Below are 24869 nucleotides of genomic sequence, written 5' to 3'. Positions count from 1 at the left end.
CAAAAAAAGAATTTTGTGCAAAGAATGGTTTAAAAAACCAACACCAGACTTCAAACTATCTCTCTTTTTTTTTTTTGATTCACGCCGGTATTCCGCCCGCAAACTACTTATTTTTTTTATAACTGTAATCATTATTCTTTTTAATTCTATTAAAATAATCGTTGCTTTTTACTTGCCACATTGATGGCAAAGATTTATACATTTCAATAAATTCACTCAGAAATTTTTTATTGTCCATTTTACTTTTCCGCGCACGTCAGTTCCGTTCAGAAATTACTACGATTATGAGCTATTTCGCCATACACGCACGAACAGTTCGCGCAAATGTTCGCCAAAAATCAAAATATTTTAATTTTTGGCGAACATTTGCGCGAACTGGCAAACACCACCATACACGACAGAAAAGGTCGCAGAAACATGACATAACGGACGTCAGTTCCGTTCAGAATTTACTACGATTATGAGCTATTTCGCCATACACGCACGAACAGTTCGCGCAAATGTTCGCCAAAAATCAAAATATTTTAATTTTTGGCGAACATTTGCGCGAACTGGCAAACACCACCATACACGACAGAAAAAGTCGCAGAAACATGACATAACGGGAATGTTCGCGGAAATGTTCGTGTCGTGTATTTGGCGCTTTAGCAGCACCAATAATCGATTGCATTGATTCTCATAAGGTTGGTCGAATCTGCTGGTATAATGTTACCGATACTGTTACCGATAAAGCACCAATGTCTGCAGTTTAAAATGGCGGTGTGGCAGTGCAACTCTGTGAAACACTCAATTCGCTCTTGAGTTCCACATATACTCTGTTAATATGACTGTAGCTCAACTACCAGATTGCGCATTCACGAGTTCAAAATTGCTTCGTTCTGCGCAGCTACGTCACAGTTGACTGTTTGAGCGAATGAAAGAAAGAGAGAAAAAACAAGAGGTAAAGAAAGATGACGTAAGAATTGCCCATAAAAAAGAGATGATCTAATGTTTACATGCGCAATGCGCAATCTTCTTGTGTGATTTGTGATATGTGTGAATATGGTGAGATCAAATGTTCTTTGTATCCACTATAAATGTTGACAATTTTCTGGGGTAGGAGTAACACTATTAAGGCTTTACCATTTACTTAGGCAACAATTTATTTCAGAAAAGAAAACGCTATAAGTTTTTTATAAAAGGGCCGAAACAAGAGAACAAGGAATACATGTAATGTAATCCCGAAAATCCCGGTAGACCAAACTCGAATAAAATAGCATCCCATACGTATTCAATATTAAAGTATCAAATTGAAGCAAATTTTATGCATATCAACTAAAAAATATTCTTATTAAAAGCTGTGTTTTTTTAAATATTCATAGTTTGATAATGCCTGAATATTAGTTTTAGTCAATGAGTCTTATCTATCGCATCACAAATTGTTCTAAAAGAGTTTCTAATAAGTATCTGATGTGGATGAGGATTGGCATGGATTCATTTATAATATTTTCAGTATTATAATACAACTGGTTGAAGTCATCATCAGGGACATATGGATATGTGTGATCGACAGTAAATTGAATTCGAAATATCGACCAAATAAATTATAAATGAAAATAAGCACAAAAAAAAATAAGTTTTATTCATCTGTGAAGCCTTATAGCTCAACAAATCTAACAATTTAAATAATATAATTTTAGGGATTTGCAACTAATTGTTGAGATTATTTCCATTGAGGCAAAGATGTAATCCCTCACACCTAGTGACAATTTATTAAATTACGGGAAAAATTCCAACATAAGATGAAAAACGGTCTGTATGGGGAAGCACGGATCATAGTGTTTAAAAAAATTTTTACAGAAGGCTGAATAGTGAGCTAACTTTTTAAGATACTTCCCATTGAGCTGCAAATTGTATACATAGTTCAGATAACCGAGACACGAAAAAAAGGTGAAAAAAGTCCGCAATGTGGAGCACGGCTCAACATAACTAGAAAATTCGTAACTTGGAATTTTGTGACCGATTTTGATGGAAAAAGAGAGTCGAGTAAATATCGCAAAAAGTTCCTCGAGGGGGCTCGCGGATCAATGTATTTAGAAAACTCTAACCCAAGGGAATGAAGATAAAAAACATTTTTAATTAGTATTAGGGATGAAAGCTTACCAAATTTCAAAAGTATGCAAACCTGATTTAGGCCGGGTTTGTCAGTTAAACTACGCTTAAACTTATGCTGCAGTTTTTTCAGTCACTTTAACTATAGTTTAAGCTGATATTAAGTGGCCGATCTGACTACACCTGTCAGAACTCTAGTTAACCTATCGGTGATTTGCGTTCGTTCGAATTGGCGTCGAATATACTCTACAAGCATTTGGGTTTGAGTGCCATTAGAGCTCATGTCGATAACTAGTATACCTCTAAAATCTCAAGAGCTATTATGAAACAGTGGCTCAACTTGAGGATCATAAGACATCATCCCGTCGCAAAGATCCTGACCCAGATAAATAAATTTGAATGCAAATACAACAACAACGATTTGAGCCAGAAAAATCTATATAGAAGTCTGGTTCAATTTGTGAGCCAGATGATTTGATAATTTCTAGTCTTTAGTTTGGCAACGCTAACTTTCATAAACCTACTTTTTCAAAAATAGATGTCACTGCTCAGCTTTTCGCCGTATGAGTTAAATGAAACACGGCGGCGATATCTGTCTATAACAACTCATGTGTACAAAAAATCACGCCCTCTGCTTCTCAAGTCTCTCAATGTTCGTCAGCATTCCCGTTAAAATTAAGCGTGACACGGAGCTAAAAAACTCACTGCATGATGACTATAGTGTACTCAGCAAAAGAGGAAATCTTCTATCTTAAATCTTATAAAATAAAGTAACTAAATGCCATGTATGCACATAACTTAACACAGAATGCTCCGATTTTACAACGGTTTTTTGCATTTGAAAGCTTAGCTACGTGACATGGTACAGTTAATATAATTTGAAGGTATATATTATAGGGGCGTTGCAAATTGCCAAAATGTAGTAAAAAATCATAAAATTTCTGTTTACACAGCTATAAATCATAAACGGATGGATAAATTTAAAAAATTCTACTTTTCAGTAAAACTTTGAAATATTTACCTTCGATCTACATCAAAAAAAAATTCTTGATTCCTTTCTTATATCAGCCAAATTGTTTAAACAAAAGTAACATTTTTATCAAAAAATGCGTATGTGTGTTTGTTCGCGCTAATTGCTTTTGAGTGAGGCTTGATGCGACACATACATACGTACATATATAGCATTCGCTGCGTTATTTAACTTCGAGCGTAGGTTTATAGGTATGTATGGATGTACATCACTACATAACATAAAACAAAGTCGCTTTTTCTGTCCCTATGTCCCTTTGAATGCTTAAACCTTTAAAAATACGCAACGGATTTTGATGCGCTTTTTTTAATAGATAAAGAGTGATTGAAGAGGAAGTAACGTGGACAGACATAGGCTAATTTTATCCCGTTCTTGATAGGGTCTTGAGATCAAAACGTGGACCTGGGTAATCCTGGGATATGTTTGTGCAATATGGGTATCTAATGTAAGCTGTTTATGAGTACTTTGATACGGGGTATTTTTCGTACACGCGGGTAGCTAGGGTCTCGAGATATAAGCGAAAACGTGGACGCTGATACCCCTAGAATGTTTTTATAGAATATGGATAACAAATGAAAGCAGAGTTAGACGGAAAAAGCTTATTAAAATTTATGTAGATAGACCAAATTTAGGATTGAACAACGTCTGACGGTTCTGCTAGTTTTTTATAAAACGAAAAATGCTATTACTTAAGTTGAAAAATGGTAGTTCCCAACTTGTTGTTATTTGATTGGGCTCAAGTGTAAGATACCAAGACTATAGTATTTTCAAGAAAGTAAAATAAAATATATACGATTTTTTTTCTTAAATTAAGCTATGAATCAGGTATTTATTTTTCACAATAAATACTGTTTGCTTTGTACATTTCCGAAAATCTCTTAAAGGTTGGATAATAATTTATTAAATTTTAATGAGCTCGAGGCAGTTTAAAAAATTGAAACACAGTTTAAATTTTTATATTTCAATTTTATTTGGTCGATATTTCGATCTCATTCTGAGATCATCCTCAGGAAACAATTGAATATGTTTTACCGGTAAACATATTCAATTGTTTCCTGAGGATGATCTCAGAATGAGATCGAAATATCGACCAAATAAAATTGAAATATAAAAATTTAAACTGTGTTTCAATTTTTTAAACTGCCTCGAGCTCATTAAAATTTAATAAATTATAATATTTGAAGGCAAATAAAAATATTTTTAAAATGTTGGATAATAATTTGATAATGATAATAACGTTGGAGGTCAACTCGGGAGCTCTAAAGTTTACAAAATTTCTCAAAGGTTGGATAGTGATAAAGTTGGATATCACCTCTGGAACTAGTAATATGTTTCGATAGAGAAATATTTTTTCCATGTTTGTTGGGTAAACAAAATCCAGCTGTTGCCGTATCTACAAATTATCTAGATAATAACAAACCAATGTTGCCGTATAAAAAAGCCTACCCCCAAGGCGGCCTTAAACTGTGACTGAAAATTTCTCAGTGGTTTAACTGGAGTTAAAATTTGACTAGAGTTTAAACAAACTTAGTTTAAGCTTAGCTTAACCAACTACTGAAAAACCAGGCCTTAGTATTAGTATGAATAAATACGTCGAAATACCTACCCTAAAGAGGGATCACCCTTATGTGAAGTGGTAAATACAATAAGCAAATAACAGATAAAAAAACTTATTGACACACATTTTTATTTACCGTGTAAACTAAAACAAAATCAGAATAGTCATGTAAATGTTTAAATGCATCGTAATTATGTAAACCTCTTAAATGTGATTTTTGTTTACACGGTTTATAAGCATCACGATGCACTTAAGAGCTTAACATACTAATACCCTGCACATACTCATAAAAAACAAGTAAGGAAGGCTAAGTTCGGGTGTAACCGAACATTACATACTCAGCTGAGAGCTTTGGAGACAAAATTAGGGAAAATCACCACTTAGCAAAATTAACCTATGGTAACCCTGGAATGTGTTTGTATGACATGGGTTTCAAATGGAAGGTATTAAAGAGTATTTTAAAAGGGAGTGGGCCATAGTTCTATAGGCGGATGCCATTTCAGGATATCGCCATAAAGGTGGACCAGGGGTGACTGTAGAATATGTGTTGTACGATATGGGAATGAAAGGTGTTAAAGAGTATTTTAAAAGGGAGTGGACCTTAGTTCTATAGGTGGACGCCTTTTCGAGATATCGCCATAAAGGTGGACAAGGGTTACTCTAGAATGTGTTTGTACGATATGGGTATCAGATTAAAGGTATTAATGAGGGTTTTAAAAGGGAGTTGCCCTTAGTAGTATATCTGAAGGCTTTTTCGAGATGTCGACCAAAATGTGGACCAGGGTGACCCAGAACATCATCTGTCGGGTACCGCTAATTTATTTATATATGTAATACCAAGAACAGTATTCCTGCCAAGATTCCAAGGGCGTTTGATTTCGCCCTGCAGAACTTTTTTCATTTTCTTCTACTTAATATGGTAGGTGTCACACCCATTTTACAAAGTTTTTTTTTAAGTAACATTTTGCGTCAATAAACCAATCCAATTACCATGTTTCATCTCTTTTTTCATATTTGGTACAGAATTATGGCATTTTTTTCATTTTTCGTAATTTTCGATATCGAAAAATTGGGCGTGGTCATAGTCTGATTTCGGCCATTTTTTATACCAAGATAAAGTGAGGAAAATTTTTGTTCGACTTATGGCATTAAAAGTATCCTAGACAAAGTAAATGAAAAAGGGCGGAGCCACGCCCATTTGGAAATTTTCTTTAATTTTTGTATTTTGTTGCACCATATCATTACTGCAGTTGAATGGTGACATAATTTAATTATATACTGTAAAAATATTAAATGTTTTGTTAAAATTTGACTTAAAAAAAATTTTTTAAGTGGGCGTGGTCGTTCTCCGATTTTAGTAATTTTTATTAGGCATACATACAGTAATAGGAGTAACGTTCCTGCCATTTTTCATCATGATATCTTCAACGACTACCAAATTACAGCTTGCAAAACTTATAAATTACCTTCTTTTAAAAGTGGGCGGTGCTACGCCCCTTTTCCAAAATTTTACTAATTTTCTATTCTGCGTCATAAGTTCAACTCATCTACCAAGTTTCATCGCTTTATCCGTCTTTTGTAATGAATTATCGCACTTTTTGTGTTTTTCGAAATTTTCGATATCGCAAAAGTGGGCGTGGTTATAGTCCGATTTCCTTCATTTTAAATAGCGATCTGAGAGGAGTGCCCAGGAACCTACGTACCGAATTTCATCAAGATACCTCAAAATTTACTCAAGTTATCGTGTTAACGGACGGACGGACGGACGGACATGGCTCAATAAAATTTTTTTTCGATACTGATGATTTTGATATATGGAAGTCTATATCTATCTCGATTCCTTTATACCTGTACAACCAACCGTTATCCAAACAAAGTTAATATACTCTGTGAGCTCTGCTCAACTGAGTATAAAAATACAAATACGAGCGTGCTTTTACAATATGAAGTGTTTCCATAATTATAAAATACAGTAATATTAATTATAAAATTTACAATAATCATTAATTGGGTCTACCATTTAGATGTCGCACGATATACCACATATTGTTTTTTTGAGATAACTGGTGTATTAAGGTAAGTAGCGAGGCATATTACGCCTTGATCCGACTAAACTTTAAAGCCTAATCACAATATATGTATTTTTTAAAACGACCCATAAGCGAAATGTATAAAGATTGCGCATGTTGCCCAGAGTGCATAAATGAAGCGAGAGTTGGGATCGAGGATACCTGAGCTTTTGGTGCAACCACACTCATGCAAAATTTAGCCGTTAAATTAAAAATGTTTCCAACAATTTTTACTCCAAACACAAACTTCCGAAAAGACATACAAAAATACTGTAAGACAGTGAAATTATACTCTTTTCGAGTCACGTCAATGGTGGATCGGATTGATTTATTGTATTTATTTTTTTTTAATGTTTGACAGTTTAATATTGATCGTTTGAGTGAAAAAAAGTTTTCCCTAGGTAGTCGTAAAGTACGATTCCGCCCCTGCATACCTAGAATTTTGAATGCACCCTCAAAATTCGGAGTAAGGGGACAATAGTTATAATTTTTTTTTTAATTTTTCCTTTTGAATAACCGTTTTCGGTTTACCAGTGTACATAACATTAAAGAATCGAACTCCTCGTCGCCGTGTTTGAATAGCTCCGCAGCTGCGCGCAGGCAATCCATTAGCGCCCGCGGCCTTTTTTTTTTAATGAGGTTATTGCTATTCTGACTTCATCATAATCGGGTGGGGGGACATGTATTCCATCATCATCGACTTCGGGGTCGGATACGTCATCCATGTGCGATAAATCGCTGTCTCCAGTTAGGAGAGCAGAGAAGTGTTCCCCCCATAATCTAAGTACTCTCTAGACATCGGTTACAAGGTCGCCATGTTCATTCTTACAAGAGTTTGTCCCGGGCTTAAAACCTTCTCTCTGTCGCCGAATTTTTGGTAAAATTTTCGGGCTTTATTCTTGGTGACTAGCAGCTCAAGCTCCTCACACTCTCGCCTTTCTGCCTCTGCTTTTTTCTTCCTGAATAGGCGCCTCGCTCCCCTTTTCAACTCACGATAGCGTTCATACGCTGCTCCTGTTGCGCTTGCCTTTAACGCAGCCGTGTAGAGAGGGTATTTTCTTTCGGTTGTAACGCGGCATTCTTCATAGTACCAGTTGTGTTTTCGTGGTCGCCGGTTGCCAATTCTTTCCTCGGCGGTAGCTTTTCGACCTCTGCCTTTCCTAGTGTTTTTTGTTCTTTGGTCTTAGCCGCGCAGAGGCGGGCGCATATATTGGCTGCGACGAGATAATGGTCCGAGTCGCTGGAGGCATGCCGTCGGTCTATCACAACCTGGTCTATCTGATTGCGAATATTTCGATCGGGGGCAGCCATGTAGTTTGATGTATCTATTAATGCATGAACCTCGTGCTGGAGAAGTTAGGATAAGTTTCGTTGTGTAGGCTGAACTTTCCGACTGTGGGACCAAAAACACCTTCTTTGCCCACCCATGCATTAAAGTCGCCAAGCACAAGTTTTTTATAATGGTAGGGGCAGCGATCGCATGTGCTTTTATTCGGATAGCGGCGAGACGTTCGTCCACAGGTCACTCCAATAGATGTCACAATTTTTAATCTTCTTTCTTCTTTGCTTAATCCAAGGCATTTCTTGGATGACAGTGATGTCAGATTTTGCTTTGACGAGGACATCAACCAGCTGGGCATCTTCACCAATCCCATTTAGGGTGCGGACGTTCTAGTTGCATACCCTCAAATGATCCTCTTTCAAACGTTTGCCATGCTTGGTTTTTCCTTTTATTGGAATGTGGTTTGACGTGGTGGGTCCCAGGCCCACCGCACAACTCGCTCAGCTGGGATGAACATATTATTTGCACGTGATCCAAGACAGACACGCACTTGCAGCCCCAGCTAGCCCTTAAACCATGTATGTCAGAGTGGCCTAGCCAGGTTGTCGCCTTCTCACATTGTATATGTAAGGCGCGATAACCTCCGAAGGGATCTAAGGCCGAGCTTCTCTTCCAATTTGCGTCGTGCTCCTCTTGATTTTCTCTACAAATTGGCCGGGCGGGACCTACATGTTTTATGCCTACCCCGAACGGCATCTGCAAGGCAGATGAGTTTTCACTGAGAGCTTTTCATGGCAGAAATATACCCGTAGCGCTTGCCAAACACTGCCGATGGGCGACCCCGCTTAGAAAAATTTTCTCCGAATTGAAAAACCTTATTTCTAAAATTTTGATGTTGCTTTGCGCGGGGTGTGAACCTAGGGCATATGATGTGGTAGGCGGAGCACGCTACCAGCAAACCACGTTGCCCACCTTCTCACATTAGCTCACCACTAAACAGATGTTCAGTACCTACCCAGAGGATACTTGGCCGCAAGCGACCGGAAATAGCTGCTTGAACCGCATGCAAAAGAATCGCTCTGGTCATTCCCAGGTGAATGGCGGTTCCCAGGTGAATGGCGGTCAAAATCTTTCCACACTTTCGTGGAATTCTTCACACGGTTCCACCCTCCTAATAATAATTTAATTAAAATAAAATCAAACCAATGCCCCACAATGACCTACACCAGAACGTGTTTTTGTTTAATTAGCGCTTGAAAAGGCAAAATATAATTTTTTTGCAGTATCAACGCTCATTATTAGATGAGCTCTAGGAGCGTTAAGTGCAACGATTAACTGTGTTGTTAAGCTAGTAGTAGTAGTATAATTATTTTTTTATTTCTAACTAAGAATTTTTGAAATAATGCCTAGCGAAATGTATATCAAAGTGCGCGCATTGCTTTACAATATTCTAATTGTCTTATTATGTCCACTAATAGTCACAGTTTTCGCTTTAAAATATCTCTATGAGACTTTTATAAAGAAAAACGAGTTAAAAAATATTGCCGGTGAAGTAGCTGTGGTAAATGCATGTGTTTAGATTACAACGTATCTATCTGATACTACCTTATTAAGCTTTGGAAAACGGGAAAAAATTGTTCAACACTGTAAAATCAAAGAAAGTGGATATAGGAAAAAGAAGGTGTCATGAAACAGTCGTAAAAATGTCTCAATCGGCTATGGCAGTTTTTCCACAGAATTTGTATGTTCCCAAACAATCGATATTAAGGGGCATATTATTTATAAAGTAACGAGTCATATTTTCTCGTGTGAACAAGAATTCGTAGCATATAAGAGCAATAATTCACATCAGTGATTGACAGTTAACCTTGAGTACCTAGTATTATATAGTGGTGACGGCATAATACATACACAATCTGGCCCTACATTTGTAGCTAATCCCCTTCTCGATATAAGTAATTACATATTTATAGCCAGATATTGTGATTAAACTTTTGTGCACTGCGATCTGATTTATATATACGTGCTTTTAACGTGCCCAGTACCTGCTTTTTTATGCTCAACTTCACGGTGTTAAACACAATTATTCTAATTGCATTAACAGTGGCCCAACGAACGGTTCCCTGTTCCTACCCCAAAACAGTTGATTGCACGACCGTTTTGGTGCCAAACAAGTTTGTAATCGGTTGTACAATTCCAAGGTCTTATATTGGTAAGATTTTAGCAAGGCATCTCGACCTTGAGTTTCATTACCACTTGGGACAGCGCCAGATACGTGATACAATTCCACAATTTTAACAAAGGTATTATGGAATGTGAACAACCTTTTCTGAGTACTAATTAAGAGATGTAATTACAACCTTTTCTATCACAATAAATGAATATTCGTTCGAGTATACTACCTTAAGCCTCAACTACCAACCTAATACACACATATCCGATACGGCATAGAATAACGCAGTTTCTAACATTTCAAACAGAAGAGTGAGCAAATATCAGCTGTTGTCAGCATTTACTCGAAAGGTATACTCTGGGGTTACAATTTAGGAAAGTGATCTGCAGCAGAATCTGCGAAAAATGTATGCTTATGTTAGAAGAAGACTGCATTACTCTGAAGAGAATGCTTTATTGTCAACTTTGAAAGCTGAAAAGACCGCTAGAGCAGAGCATTCCAGAGAATATTAAACGGTATTTCACCGTCAATTTCGCAAAAGCGATAGGTTTGTAACTCCGATTGGTTAAACCTTCTTAAGGTAATTTTCACCTTTTCTAGTCAAGTTAGAATTTATCTGGAGGCAGATATCTTCATTTGACATTTTTTTTTAGAAAACAAATCACAAAAATATACTTGTTGCGTTCCAATGGAGCGTGATCCAGATACGGATAGAGATTTAACATGCAAATGCAAAAACAATGTGATCAATATGAATCAATTTGTTGTCACATTTGCATGTTAAATTTCTATCCATATCTGGATAACGCTTCATTGGACCGCGAGGATTGTGAACACAAGAAAACCAATAAAGCAGCTGACTTTTGTTTACACTTTTGGCTTGCACTTAACTGATTTAATTCGCATCGAGAAAACCAAAAATACATAGTGACTAACTGAAGATGGTGAAAACGGTCCTTAGGTAATATTGTATTTTTGACCCACATTGCCCCCTTCCGAGTAATGCCCAACTCTGGAGTGGATAGCCATGGTATTTTGATCGCATTTTAGAATCGGTATAACTAGCGCGAGCATATTCTATACACCTAACCCGCAGAGGGACGGAGTCATTAAAAGCTTCTCAGCAAAAATTCTATCCTGCACATTATGTTCGGATTCGGAAAGCGAAGCTCGGCCTAAAATTTCCTCGAATTGTATATGTATTATTTGTACATCCATACGAACACTATAAATATCAATAAAAATATGATTAAAAAAAATTATAAATTAATCTCTCGAAAATTTATTGAATGAACCATTGAACCGCGGGAAAAATTTGCTCCTTTTGCGGTTCAGATAAAACAATTGTGGACGATTTTGATTCGGTTACCGATTCAGTTAACAGTGTTTAACAGGAAAAATCGGGATTCCGCTTCCAATCCGCTTCGTTTAAAAACCGGTTATAAACAATGAAACTTTTTTCAATATTTAAAAAGTTGTGTGCTCAATTGAGGAAAAAGTTCTGTAGCGATAACTTAATCCATTTTGACATGTTCTGTATAAATTTTATTGAGTGCACTGAAATAAAAAATTTAATTGAAGAAGTTATAGGCTAAAAATAAAATTACTTTGTTTAACAGTGTGTTAAAAACAAAATATATGTATCTAAGTATTCTAGCCCTGGAGCAACATTTTAAGTATCTTCAGGATACGGTCTAATGTAGTTGCCTACCTACTTACATGCATAATGTTAATGTTATATATTTAAAACATTCACGTCTGTATAAACAATTGATAAAGTGATAATAAGGAAACTATTTTTAATTTGCTCTATTAACATGCAAAATATTATTAGAAATATTCTGAATGCAAAATTTATTTATACTCGCACACTAACCATGGATCGCTGATAATGCATGCTTTTATAATATTTACGTATACGTAAATATGTTTTAAATATTTGTGTTTCTTTTTCCATAAAACCATTTTACACTGTTAATAATTGTTTTTTCTTTGGTATGTTAAGACTACAAAATTGTGCATTCGAAATTGAATTCAAGGCCGTACCAATACTTTCTTTGCGATAGTTATTGTTTTGGTAAAATTTTACTAATTAATTTTGTTTCTTAAATTATATTGGCAAACAGAAATGTTTAGACAATAATTCGCTTTTTTCGTGAGTCCTTAACCGTAACTCATTAAAGCGCTTTAGTTCCGCTGTGTCAACCATTTGATTATCTTAAAGCCGGTTTGTGCGTCTGCCAAACTCCTACGTATATCTATCCTGTTCACCTACTATTTTTACACAAGGTTAAGACACCTGTTGTAAAGACCATTGTGAACGAGGTTCAGAGAATACATTAGAGATTACACCAAAAAAATACGGAACCCAAACATTATACCCGAGTCTAACGTCGCGAATCACATGGTCGAGAATGATTGCTCGCCAGCAAACATCAATAAAACAGTTAGGGTTCTTCACAAACAAGCAAAAGGCCGACGTCTCAACGTACTCGAATACATGGAAATCTACAAACAGAAAACATTCGACAGTAGAATAATAAACGAACAGATAAACACAATTTCTGACACAATATTCCAGCCTTTAAAACTTGTTTACAAGAAACAAAGTAATCACACAGGTAAAACAGACAAACACACAACAACAAATAACCACAAAACGATTAACACACCAAAGCAATACGGATTTTTACCTGCCCCAGTCAGCCACACAAATCGATCAGTAAAAACCACCCTCGGTTCTGAATGAAAACACAGCCATACACATAACTAAATATACCCAAGCATCAATTTTGACAATACCTGCTCATGTGCCTACGAACTATAAATACAGGACAAACGACAACAACAGATCAGAACGAAAATCGACACTGATGACGGCACAACGCCGAAACCGGTTTGTCTCAAAACCAAATTTGACAAGGGATGACGGAAAATCGTTCCAATATACATCACTTAAATGTAATTTGATAATTTCACCAAATATCCTATTTTTGGTTCGAAAATGGCGGCCGCCGTTGTGTGATGGTAGCGTGCTCCTCCTACCACACCCAAGATCCGGTTTCACGCCCCGGGCAAAGCAACATCAAAATTTTGGAAACAAGTTTTTTCAATTATAAAAAAATGTTCCTAAGCCCTTCGTGTGTTTGGTGTTCGACAAGCAGTCCGAGTATATTCCTGCCATGAAAAGCTCTCAGTGAAAACTCATGCTTGCAGATGCCGTTCGGAGTCGGCGTAAAGCAAGTAGGTCCCGTCACGCCAATTTGTATGAAAGATTAAAAGAAGCGCGAGGCAAATTGGAAGAGAAGCTCAGCCTAAAATCTCTTCGGAGGTTATCGCGCCTAACATTTGGTTCGAAGTCGGACTATGCAAAATTATTTCTTTATTTGACTTGAAAGAAATCGAATATACAATTGCGAAAACGAAAATAGCAATGCAAATTATTACCGAATTTCGTCGATTAAATTATAATTCTTTTTTATAGTTTCGGAAAACACTTCCATAAATTTAAAATTTTGTATGTAGAGTTTTCAGAATTTTTTTAAGAAATCAATTCAAGTACAAATTGGAGTTTTAAAAATCCGTCTTAATTTTTGAAAATTGACTTTCGAAGAGTGTTTAAAACATTCTTCCATATAAAAATCAAGTTATGCGACCTTCGTATGGAATAAAATTGTCAAAAATGAACAGAATTTTGAGAGACTTGTTTTTAATGAAAATAAAATTTATTGGTTTAAAAAACTGTAAACTCAAAAAAATTCTAAAAAATGTATATAAAAAATTTTAAATTAAAATCTGGGGCGAACTTTTGCGACCTCTTTATTTTGTACTGAAACCAGCCCAGTCTAATTTACATACAGAAAACATATTTGAAAATTTTTGACTTGGTTTTAGTTGCTAATAGACACTTCCCCATATACATATACATATGTGAACTCTGCAGGCCTAGGTACTATTTATAGCTAAAACTAAAGTCAATAACGGGTTGTGTTATATTCCCAGCTGTACTAGTAAACAAGTCATTATAACATAAAATCTTCCGAATAACGTTCCTTTCGAACGCTCTCCATCTTTTCTCGACACCATCCACGATTCCCAGCCATATACACATCGGGACAGATATGATGAGCGACTTGTAGAGCATGATTTTTGTTCGTCGAGAGAGAACTTTACTTGTCATTTGGCTACTCAGTACAAAGTAGCATTTGTGGGCAAGAGTTATTCTCCGTTTGATTTCTAGGCTGACATTGTTTTTGTTGTTATTGCTTTTTCTAAAATATCCCAAATTATTCACAGTGCCGAATTTATATCCGTCAACAGTGACGTGGCTGCCAAAGCGCAAATGCGCGGATTCTTGGCTGACGGCAAGTACTTCGCCTAGTCCTTATTAGACCCAAGATCCTCTTTTTTGCTTTTTTATATGATCCCGAGAAAGCAGAACTCCCAGTACGTTTGGTCACGCCAATAATATCTGTTTTTTTACATATTTATACAATTTCAAAACTTTTAAATTTACTAGTTAAAGAGAAATTGCTTAGGCCCACTTGCACAAGGGCAAGTTGAATTTTTAACTCAGTGTTAAGCTGACATGAGAGGTTAAACTCATACATTTTCGAAAAGTTTTTAAATTTACTCTGAGGTAAAAAAATAACCAGCCATTCTGCTTAAAGTCTTAAAGTTACTAAAGAATAACCCCATATTTATAAGTTGTACATTTCAGCTTTCATATCATTTAATGATCCTAACATTTCCCTTTAAATCAATCCAGCTTTGTGGGTATATAATGTTCGGTTTGGCCCAAAACTCACACTTCCTTACTATATTAAAGCTACTAGCATTGCGAATTCATTCATAGAAGCTCACAATCTCCCCTAGTTTTTTACTTGATCGATTCCTTACTTACAAAGCACCCTGTAAAATTAAACATATTCACGTAGGTGCAAGTTTAAAGTGCAAGTTACCACTTTTGAATGACAAAGATATGGGACATGTAAATCTTAAACAATACAATATTATTACCGTTACTGTATATTAATTATAATGGGATTTGAACTTTATATCTACAAATCAGTATCGTTTAATATTTTTATGGCCATAAATAGTCTCCATTTAACAAATAACTAGAAAAACCAGTCACTCTTTGCTGTAGCTAATTGAAAAGCAAATATAATAATAAGTATAAATTGAACACAGCATTAAACAAACAAACATAAATATGTAAAACTGAGCCCGAGTTTACAAAGCTTCTCATTCGCAATGAAAATTAAACTTAAAAAACAAATCTACATAACACACAAATTAATATAGAGTAGAGTTGTCACGAATATTCGGCAACTATTCGGTATTCGGCCTATTCGGCCACTTTTTTGCTATTCAAATCATGTAAAAAAGACACGTTATATTACTCAAAATTATGTATTTATTTCCAAATTACAACACTTTAGTATTTAAAATTCATCAGTGGATATGATGATATGATGGATATGATGGATAAAAACAAGCTTTTCAGCATTTTTGGGTAGCAAACGATTACGCTTTTCATCGCAAATTGTACCAGCCTCAGAAAATAACCTCTCACTATACACGCTACTTCCAGGAGAAGAAAGATAAACTTTAGCAAATTTCGAAAAGTTTGGGTATTGTTTTTCCGATCTAGGCGAATAAAAATCCAACTCGTTTGCGACAGCATTCTTCTCCACGTCCTCCTCATCATTAGCATTTCACATATTATCTGTAGCGACTTCCTCAAAGCAGTTCCAGAAACTGTCGTGTATTTCAGTAGTCCTATCATTTTCATTTAAGTTTCTTTTCTTATGAACTGGAGAAGAATCCTCATCGGTACTACTAGATTCATCACAACTAAGATTCATCATAACTAACTCGCCCCGACAAGCATCTATTTCGTGCCGAATATTCGGCGGCTTAATATTCGGCGCTTCGGCCGACAGCGTTGCCGAATATTAGGTATTCGGTATTCGGCCAATTCACTATTCGTGGCATCTCTAATATAGAGACAGAATGTCCCAATTGTGTTGTTAGTGTAGAAATTAGACAAACTGAATTAAGCAAGGAAACAAATTCAAGCAGCACGGTGTGCCTGAAGCAAGTTTAATTGAAGGGTAAAAGCACAACCGATTTTCTCGTGGATTCTTATTTTATGGACCAAATTAAGTCATAATCCAAAATTTAAGCTTTTTGTACAGAGCCGTTTTTGAGAAAATTCGATTTAAATTTTGAAAATTACAAAAAATCAGTACTAACTTTTTTGATATAAGATCAATGGATTTTGTGTTTGTGTCACATAATTGTCATATGAACTGTCTGTACCTTAATAGTCTTGTCTACGTAAATAATTTTCTAGAATAAATTCCTTTGTTTACACATTTCGATTCTCGGAAAAGTTTCTATGTTCAGTGTATGAGAATTATATATTCAGTCCACATTACCTCCAAAATCTCAAGAACATTTAGTAGTCGATTTGATGAAAAATATTACTTTGAATTCGAATAATAATGTGCAAAAAAACCGTGGTGCTGAAATTACTTTATCTCAAAAGGTCGGTCGACCACTAAGGGTAACCTTCAATAATAAAACTGAAAATAAACAAAAACCTATTAAAAGTGAAGATGTTTTGAAAATCGGGACAGAATTTGGACTTTCAAATAATATTGTTGTTGGCGTAGCCTCAGCGTTGCGTAGAACTACCAGAAATAGAAAAATGTTCGCGCCACAAATGAGAGATAAACTGCGTACTATGAGACACTCATTGGACAACTATTTTATGGTAAAGGAGTGCAATGTCATTCGTGCAAAAGAGAATAATAAGAAGATTAAGAGTACAGAAACATTAGCGTATTGTAGTAGCATTGATGGGTTTTTAGACGTGATTCGTGAAAAGAGAGGTGTAAATGAAACGCATTTGAACTTTGTACAAGGTAGCTGGTATTCCATTCAAGTTTAAGGATACTGGCGTAAAGAAATTGTTTTTGCTTGGAATTGTCGCTCATACTGAAGAAAATTATGAAAACGTAGATATGTTGTGGTCATTACTACAGATAGGTGGATATGAGGCGACTATAGCAACGGACTTGAAATTGGCGAACATTCTCACAGGAATTGCGTCCCATTCTAGTTCTTTCCCGTGTACATGGTGTTCTGCTCACAAGGACCACCTAGATATTTGCGGAGAATACAGAACTGTAGAAACTTGTGCTAAAAATTATACTGCTTGGCGGGAGAGTGGTAGTTAGAAAGTTCAAGCAAAAAACCATGAAAATTGTGTGCATGTACCCATTATTTCTAGTAAAAAAGATACACAAATAATAGACATTATTCCTCCACCTGAACTTCATTTAATGTTAGGAGTCGTCAACACACTTTAAAAGCATATGAGCAAGGAGTTCAAAAAAGATGCTGCGGAATGGGTTAAAAAATGTAATGTTAGCCAGCAGTTTATTCATGGCGGATACGGCTTTGCAGAAAACGCGTGTCGAACACTTTTGAAGAAAGTGGATATCTTGCGTAGCTCTTGTTCTTTGGGATGCTTGAAATATGTTTGCTGCTTTGCCGACTTCAATAATGTAATAACTTCATGTTTTTCCACTGATCTCAAAACAACTTATGAAGAAGATATAAAAAATTCGCAAAAAGCTACAAAGATTTGGCGATTTCTGTCACTCCTAAGGTTCATGCTGTCGTTTTTCATGTTCCTGAGTTTTGTAAAAGAACACAGCAAGGTCTTGGATTTTATAGCGAGCAAGCTATGGAATCAGTACACGCTGATTTCAAAACGATTTGGAAAAATTACAAGGATCCAAAAGACCATACAGATTATGGAAGAAGACTACTCCAAGCAGTGCGAGAGTATAATTCAAGGCACATATAATAATGTAATGTTCCCTGTAGTTAAAGTCATTGCTTTTTTTCTTAAGATTTCTAAACAATTCTAATAAAAGGATATAATTTATGAATTTCTTATGGACACATGGTTCCAGAAAAAATTAATTATTTACATACTTTTACGTTTTCACATTAAAAAAAAATTGGTAAAAATGATAGAATCCATGGATCTTATATCAAAAAAGTTAGTACTGATTTTTTGCTATTTTCAAAATTTAAATCGAATTTTCTCAAAAACGGCTCTGTAGAAAAAGCTTAAATTTTGGATTCTGACTTAATTTGGTCCATAAAATAAGAATCCACGAGAAAATCGGTTGTGCTTTGACCCTTCAATTAAACTTGCTTCAGGCACATCGTGGCAGGATAGCCTAGTGGTTAAGACAACTGCAGTTTCACCGTGTGATTCGCGGTTCGACTCGGTGAAATCTTTGATAATAGTACGAAATTGCCCGATAATGATTACGTGGCGGTTTTCGAAATGGTACCACCGCAATATGCCAGTAAACGTTTCTTTCTTCCTTTTCAGTTTCTCTTAGAATAACATAATAATTGAATATTCAGTTATTATAAGCCGGTGTTAAGCTCATGAATTCTTAAATAATAAGTATATATTGAACAAACCATTAAACAAACAAACATAGAAAAGCAATCACATCCAGTAGATATATATGTATATACTTACTTAGTTACTTACTTAGCGATCTAAACAGTCAAGACTGCCCCACACAGCAAGCCAGTCCCTTATTTTCCGCGATACCTGTCGCCAATTGGAAACACGAAGAGAATTGAAATCGCTTTCTAAAATTTCGTTCCGATCGAGTGGGAGCATCTCCCTTCCGCTGCTTCCATAGTCGAGTGCCGGATCAACTTTATCTATTTCAACACATATCCTAACCAACGCTGTCACTGGGTTTCGATTGATTGAAATATATCAATGTCTGTGTAAAACTGATATAGACCATTAAATCTTTCTCGTTACTCACCAAAATAAACGCGTAGAAGTTAATAGATCTTTTATCAAAATTATCAGCATCGAAAAAGATTTTTAATTGGGACATGTCCATCCGTCCGCCCGTTGTTAACACGATAACTTTAGTAAAAGATTAGAAATGTTCACAAAATTTTGTATACTGGCTAATCTGGTTCCAGAATAGAAGGCATTGTGAATGGGTGAAATCAATCTATAACCGCGCCTTAGATATCTAATATTTCGAAAACTAGAAAAATTGTGATAATTCATTATCAATGACCTATGAATTTATCGAACTTCATATTTGACTTGACTTTACGACGGCGACCACCGTGGTGTGATGGTAGCGTGCTCCGCCTACCACACCGTATGCCCTGGGTTCACACCCCGGGCAAAGCAAATGAAAAGCTCTCAGTGAAAACTCATCTGCCTTGTAGATGCCGTTCGGAGTCATCATAAAACAAGTAGGTCCCGTCCGGCCAATTTGTAGGGAAAATACAATAGGAGCACGACGCAAAATTGGAAGAGAAGCCCGGCCTTAGATCTCTTTGGAGGTTATCGCGCCTTACATTTTTATTTTTTTATGACGCAAAATAGAAAATTGGTAAAGTTTTTCAAAACAAGCTTTTAGAAGAAAACAACTACGGAAGTCTAAGTTCGGGTGAAACCGAACATTACATACCCAGCTGTACACTTGAAATACTGTTGTTGCTTGTTTTGCGTGCTTAATATTGTTACAAGGCTGCGCAATAATACATATACATATGGTTCTATTCTGAACTAATTTGTCTTCGAGTTATGGCTCCCGAAACATAGAAAATTGCTTATTCATAAAAGGGGTGGTGCCACGCCCATTTTTTTAAATTTGAGGTTTTTCCTATTTTTTGTTATAAATCTGCTTGGGGAAATGAAATACCATTGATATAAAGCTCTTTTTTGCAAAGATATAGTTTATTCTATTCGTCCACGACCCTTTTAAAAATATTTTATATAAAAGTGGGCGTGGTCTTTAACTGATTTCGTTAATTTTTTTCAAAGAATTCCTTATAGTAAAGGTAACCTCTCTGCCGAATTTTGTTTTGTAGGTTTAACGAGTTTTGATTTATGATTAATAATATTTGTAAAATTGATTTTATCACAAGTGGGCAGTGCCACGCCCATTTTACATTTTTTGTCAAATTTTTATCGAGAGTCTCAATATCAGTCCACATGACGAATTTCAACATTCTAGGTGGATTATTTACTAAATAATCAGGTTTTTTGTGTTTTCCAAAATGTTATATATATAAAAAGTGGGCGTGGTTATCATCCGATTTCTCTCATTTTCAATACCAATCTATTCTGGGTCCAGATAAGCTCGTGCACCAAATTTGGTGAAGATATCTCAATATTTACTCAAGTTATCGAATTAACGGACAGACGGGCGGACGGACATGGCTTAATCAAATTTGTTTTCGATACTGATGATTTTGTTATATGGAGGTCTATATCTATCTCGATTCCTTTATACCTGTACAATCAACCGTTATCCAATCAAAGTTATAATACCCTGTGTACAAGTACAGCTGGGTATAAAAATGTTAATTTTTACATGCTGTAAATCAAAATCCATTAAAGATATGTTGAAATAGGGCAGGAATGTTTTCTCATCTATTTAATATATGTATATGGGGTATTCCATCCCATTTCGACCAATTTTGAACCCGAACCCTTTAGAATTGGCTGAAAGTTTTTCTTCTTTTTCTAGCTTACGAAAGACGTTTTTCAGAATTTTTTAAAATTTTTTTATTCAACTCAAAAAAAGTTATGAATTTAAAAAAAAACACCGTTTTTTTTTTTCAAAATACTTTAACTTTTTCAAAAATTGACCGTTTGGGATCTTTTTTTTTTTAATTTGCATTTTAAATGTACTTTTCGGAAAAAATACAAAATAATATATAAAGAAAAGAATACTTAAAAATCATTTTCTTACATTTTTTTGTTATATAAATAAAATTGATAAAAAAATTTTTATTTTTGAAATTTTTTTTTCAATTAAATAAAAAAAAATGTAAAAAAAAATCGGCCCACTCCGGGATTAGTGGGGATGATTGCGGAATTGATTGAAGTTTTTTATGAGAAAAAAAAAATGGCGAAATTCGAAAAATCTCGAAAAACTGAAAAATTAAAAAAAAAACTTTAAAAATTTTTTTGTATTTTTTCCGAAAAGTACATTTAAAACCAAATTTAAAAAAAAAAAAAAGATCCCAAATGATCAATTTTTGAAAAAGGTATAGCATTTTGAAAAAAAACGGTGTTTTTTTTTAAATTCATAACTTTTTTTGAGTTGGATGAAAAAATTTTAAAAAATTCTGAAAAACGTCTTTCGTAAGCTAGAAAAAGAAGAAAAACTTTCAGGCAATTCTAAAGGGGTCGGGTTCAAAATTGGTCGAAATGGGATGGAATACCCCATATATATATACTAACGGATTTAACCGGCCATAATAGTTTAAACGGCTAGCGCCAATTAAGTAATTAAGTAAGTTATGGATTGAACCGAACGGCACCTGCCAAAGCAGATGGGATATAGTTAATAGATACCCTCAAAGGGCTCCCTGACCGTTTCCGAATGTCAGCCGCTGTTGGAAAATACGTTCTAACTAAATTTAATGCAAACTTTAAAACTTATCACTGATTTTCCCTCTCGTTTTCTCTTTAACTAAGGTCACTGGAGCAGCTGGTGGACTTGGTAAATGTATTGCTGTGGAATTGGCAGCGAAAGGATGTCATGTCGCAATATGTGATATCAATTATGCATTGGCAGAGTCTACAGCAAAAGAAATCGCCAGTAAATATGGTGTTACGGCGAAGGCTTATCAGGTAAATACATGTATATATAGATCTAAGGGGCGACTAACCCAAATACACTTCCATCAGAAAACGTGAAAGCTGACTGAATCTTCCATACGCGGTAGGGTTAAAAAATTTCACAAAGGGTCTCTCTTAAGTGGGTAGCTTATGATAAGAAGAGGTTCTGTGAACAAAAATGTTCTTTATCCTTTTCAATACGCTTAAATTATTTTTTATCGTGGCTAAGTTATTTGAAATGCGGGTTTTAAATTGCAACATATATTTTCGTTTGCAAGAACTCAGTAATTCCGTCCAATGTTTTCGTTGACCTCTTCAGTCCTTTTTATATAGTAGCGAATTGCACCAGTCCTGGGGCAGAATTATGCGTTTAACTGATATTTTAAATATTGTTATATCCAACAAATGCCAAGACCGGTAACATTTGCAGACTTTAGTCGCGTTCTAAACTAGCCCACTCCAAGGTGGTTCCGAGATATTCGCAGCCTTTGAAAGATTAATTTAAATACCCCGCAGAAAAATGGGATATAGTTACGCAAAGCGACAGTACACACACTACGGGATAGTTGGCAGACCAACAGCGCAGAGGTCTTAGCTCTATCTATTGAAATTAATTAATACAAGGTTGCGGCTATTTCAAAACCTCCTGATTAGGAAGTAGTTAAGAACCAGGTCAAATGGTATATTCACAATCTCCTAGGACATCACAATATTAAAAGTGTCGATTGAAAGTATGCACTGCGAATGGACAGAACTCGAACTGGTTGCGTCTCTTAATGCGATAGTCCTGCAAGGTAGATATAGCTCAGATTTAAGTGCTGTTGGTACAAGTGTGCCTGTCAACTGTCCCGCTGTTCATCCGATTTGCGTCAGTTCGCAGGTAGTCGATAGTCATTAACCTATAGTGCGATACTGTGGCTTAGCTTGACTGTTTCTCATTTTTTTTTTTGGAGTTTGGAGAAAAGATGAGCCTACAACTCATTTAGTGCTACTAAAAATAGCACAATGCAAAGAACTGTTCACAAAAACGTAGCCATCACCATTTGATATCTTCCATTGCATATAAACAAATACACAAAGTATGTCTGTACGAAAGAATACAGCACAAGACAATCGGGATAAAAGTGTACAACAACAAAGATGCGTCTTTGGCCGAACCTGTTTTTAAGCAGATCTATCATATAAGGAACTCAGGTCCGAATCCTACTCCCGGGGTAAAAGTCTCTCAAGAGATTTACAAGGTAATATCTAAGCAACTGTCGTATTGTCCGTCTGACTGTCGCGTTGGTTAAATTTTTTGCAAATATTTAACGATATAAAAACTCGTTTCGAAACTCTCCTAAACATAACGGTGGCGGCTAATATTCAGTAGATCTACGTTTTTACAAAAAAACAAAAATGTCTTATATCTTTTTAGGTAGATGTCACTAAGAACAAGGATATTGAGGAGCTCAATGAAAAATTAACGAAAGATATAGGCGCAGCCACAATTTTAGTCAACAATGCGGGCATACTTTTACACTCAGATCCGTTTAATCCACGTGTAGAAGATTTACAACTAATGGTGAATGTGAATTTTATGTCACATTTCTTGGTAAGTGAAGAACGCTTTATGATATACGTACATGATGACATGCTAATCTAACAAAATCGGTTTGAATAAAAAAATTTCTAGACAAATCGCGTGTTCATGAAAAATATGAAGGAAGCAAAAAGAGGGCATATTGTTGCAATCAGCTCTGTGTCAGGTACACATTTTTCAATTAAATAGCATATTCATTTATTAATTCTTTATTTTTCTTACTTAATACTTCAAGGCCTAGTCATACTGCCTTTTAGCGAACCCTATTGCAGTTGCAAAACTGGTGTACGCACCCTAATGCGCAGCTTACGTGCCGAATTGATGATTGAAAATATGAAGTACATCGATTGCACTACGGTGTTTCCTTACTTCCTAGATACGCATGGTACTGTTAAGCAATTGGCTGCTGATAGTGGATTCGCAGATGTGTATCCAGCTTTAAAAGGTGAAGAGGTTGCCAAGAGAGTAGTACAAGGTATGTTACGCCGTGAAGTGGAGATTACGATTCCAGGTTTAATGATGCTCACCTATCGTCTAGTAGGGTAGGTAAAATGCATTGAGAGAATATAAAAGTAATTATGAATTTTCGTACTTATTAAACTATTCTGTTTGCAGACTTTTGCCAGCTAAAGCTCAGGACTGGTTGTTGTATATGTGGTGTAGCAATATTTCTTCTTATAGTCGCGTTATTCAAGCATTGAAAAAGGAATAGGGAACTTCTTTCATGTTGAAATGTGAAATCTAAAATGAAAGTCATTAAATAAATATAGTTCTCTTTATTTTTCTTATCCCGTTTGTTAATTGCTGGTGTAAAAGCTTCTGTAAAACCAGAAATGGGGATTAATTTTGAGGTTATGAAATAAAGCATATTTACTTTGACTTTGAAAGTGATTTCCAGCTCGTAATTCTCTAGCAAAGATTTAAGACTAATAATATCACTCGTCGTTGCTTTGTAAATTTTTACGGCGAATGATTAATTGGTATATATCGTTCAGCGAAAATGCGAAGCTGTCACGTAGAGCACCAGTTTCGCACTACAGGTTTAATGACTACCTACGAATTGGTGCTAATCAGATGAAGAATGAAATAACTGTTCTTGTAGCAACAGCGCTTAAGTCTGAGTTAAAGTATTTTGATTAATTATTCAAATGCAGTGACTGCTTCAAAACCACCCACTATTGAATCAGTTAAGAACGCGTTCAAATGATCTGTAAGGGGAGACAATTGCCATATCGCAGGGCATCACAATACTAAAAGTGTCAGTTGAAAGCACTGCGAGGAAACAGAATTAAAACTACCACCGTCTCTTAGTGAATAGGTGCGCGCTAGATCGGAACAAGTCCGCTTCGCTGCAGGGTAATGTAAAGG

The 24869-nt window shown here is 35.6% G+C and overlaps 1 protein-coding gene across 2 annotated transcripts; it reads left to right on the top strand.

Moving 5' to 3' along the window:
- Positions 1-9316: 9316 nt before the first annotated feature.
- On the top strand, positions 9317-24289 carry LOC137238060 (estradiol 17-beta-dehydrogenase 11). Of its 2 annotated transcripts, XM_067762625.1 has the most exons (6): positions 9320-9591; positions 21776-21931; positions 23337-23513; positions 23595-23667; positions 23737-24043; positions 24117-24289. In XM_067762625.1, the coding sequence occupies exons 1-6, from the start codon at positions 9433-9435 to the stop codon at positions 24211-24213; spliced, it is 969 nt and encodes a 322-aa protein (XP_067618726.1). In that variant the 5' UTR covers positions 9320-9432; the 3' UTR covers positions 24214-24289. The 2 variants fall into 2 exon arrangements, with proteins under 2 accessions (XP_067618727.1, XP_067618726.1); XM_067762626.1 differs by lacking the exon at positions 21776-21931 and having other exon boundaries at positions 9317-9591.
- The last annotated feature ends 580 nt before the right edge of the window (positions 24290-24869 follow it).

The sequence above is a fragment of the Eurosta solidaginis genome, chromosome 1, assembly GCF_040869045.1.
Source record: "Eurosta solidaginis isolate ZX-2024a chromosome 1, ASM4086904v1, whole genome shotgun sequence".
Classification (NCBI taxonomy): domain Eukaryota; kingdom Metazoa; phylum Arthropoda; class Insecta; order Diptera; family Tephritidae; genus Eurosta; species Eurosta solidaginis.
Note: the sequence above shows the minus strand (reverse complement) of the source record. Positions and strands in the feature narration are given on the sequence as shown.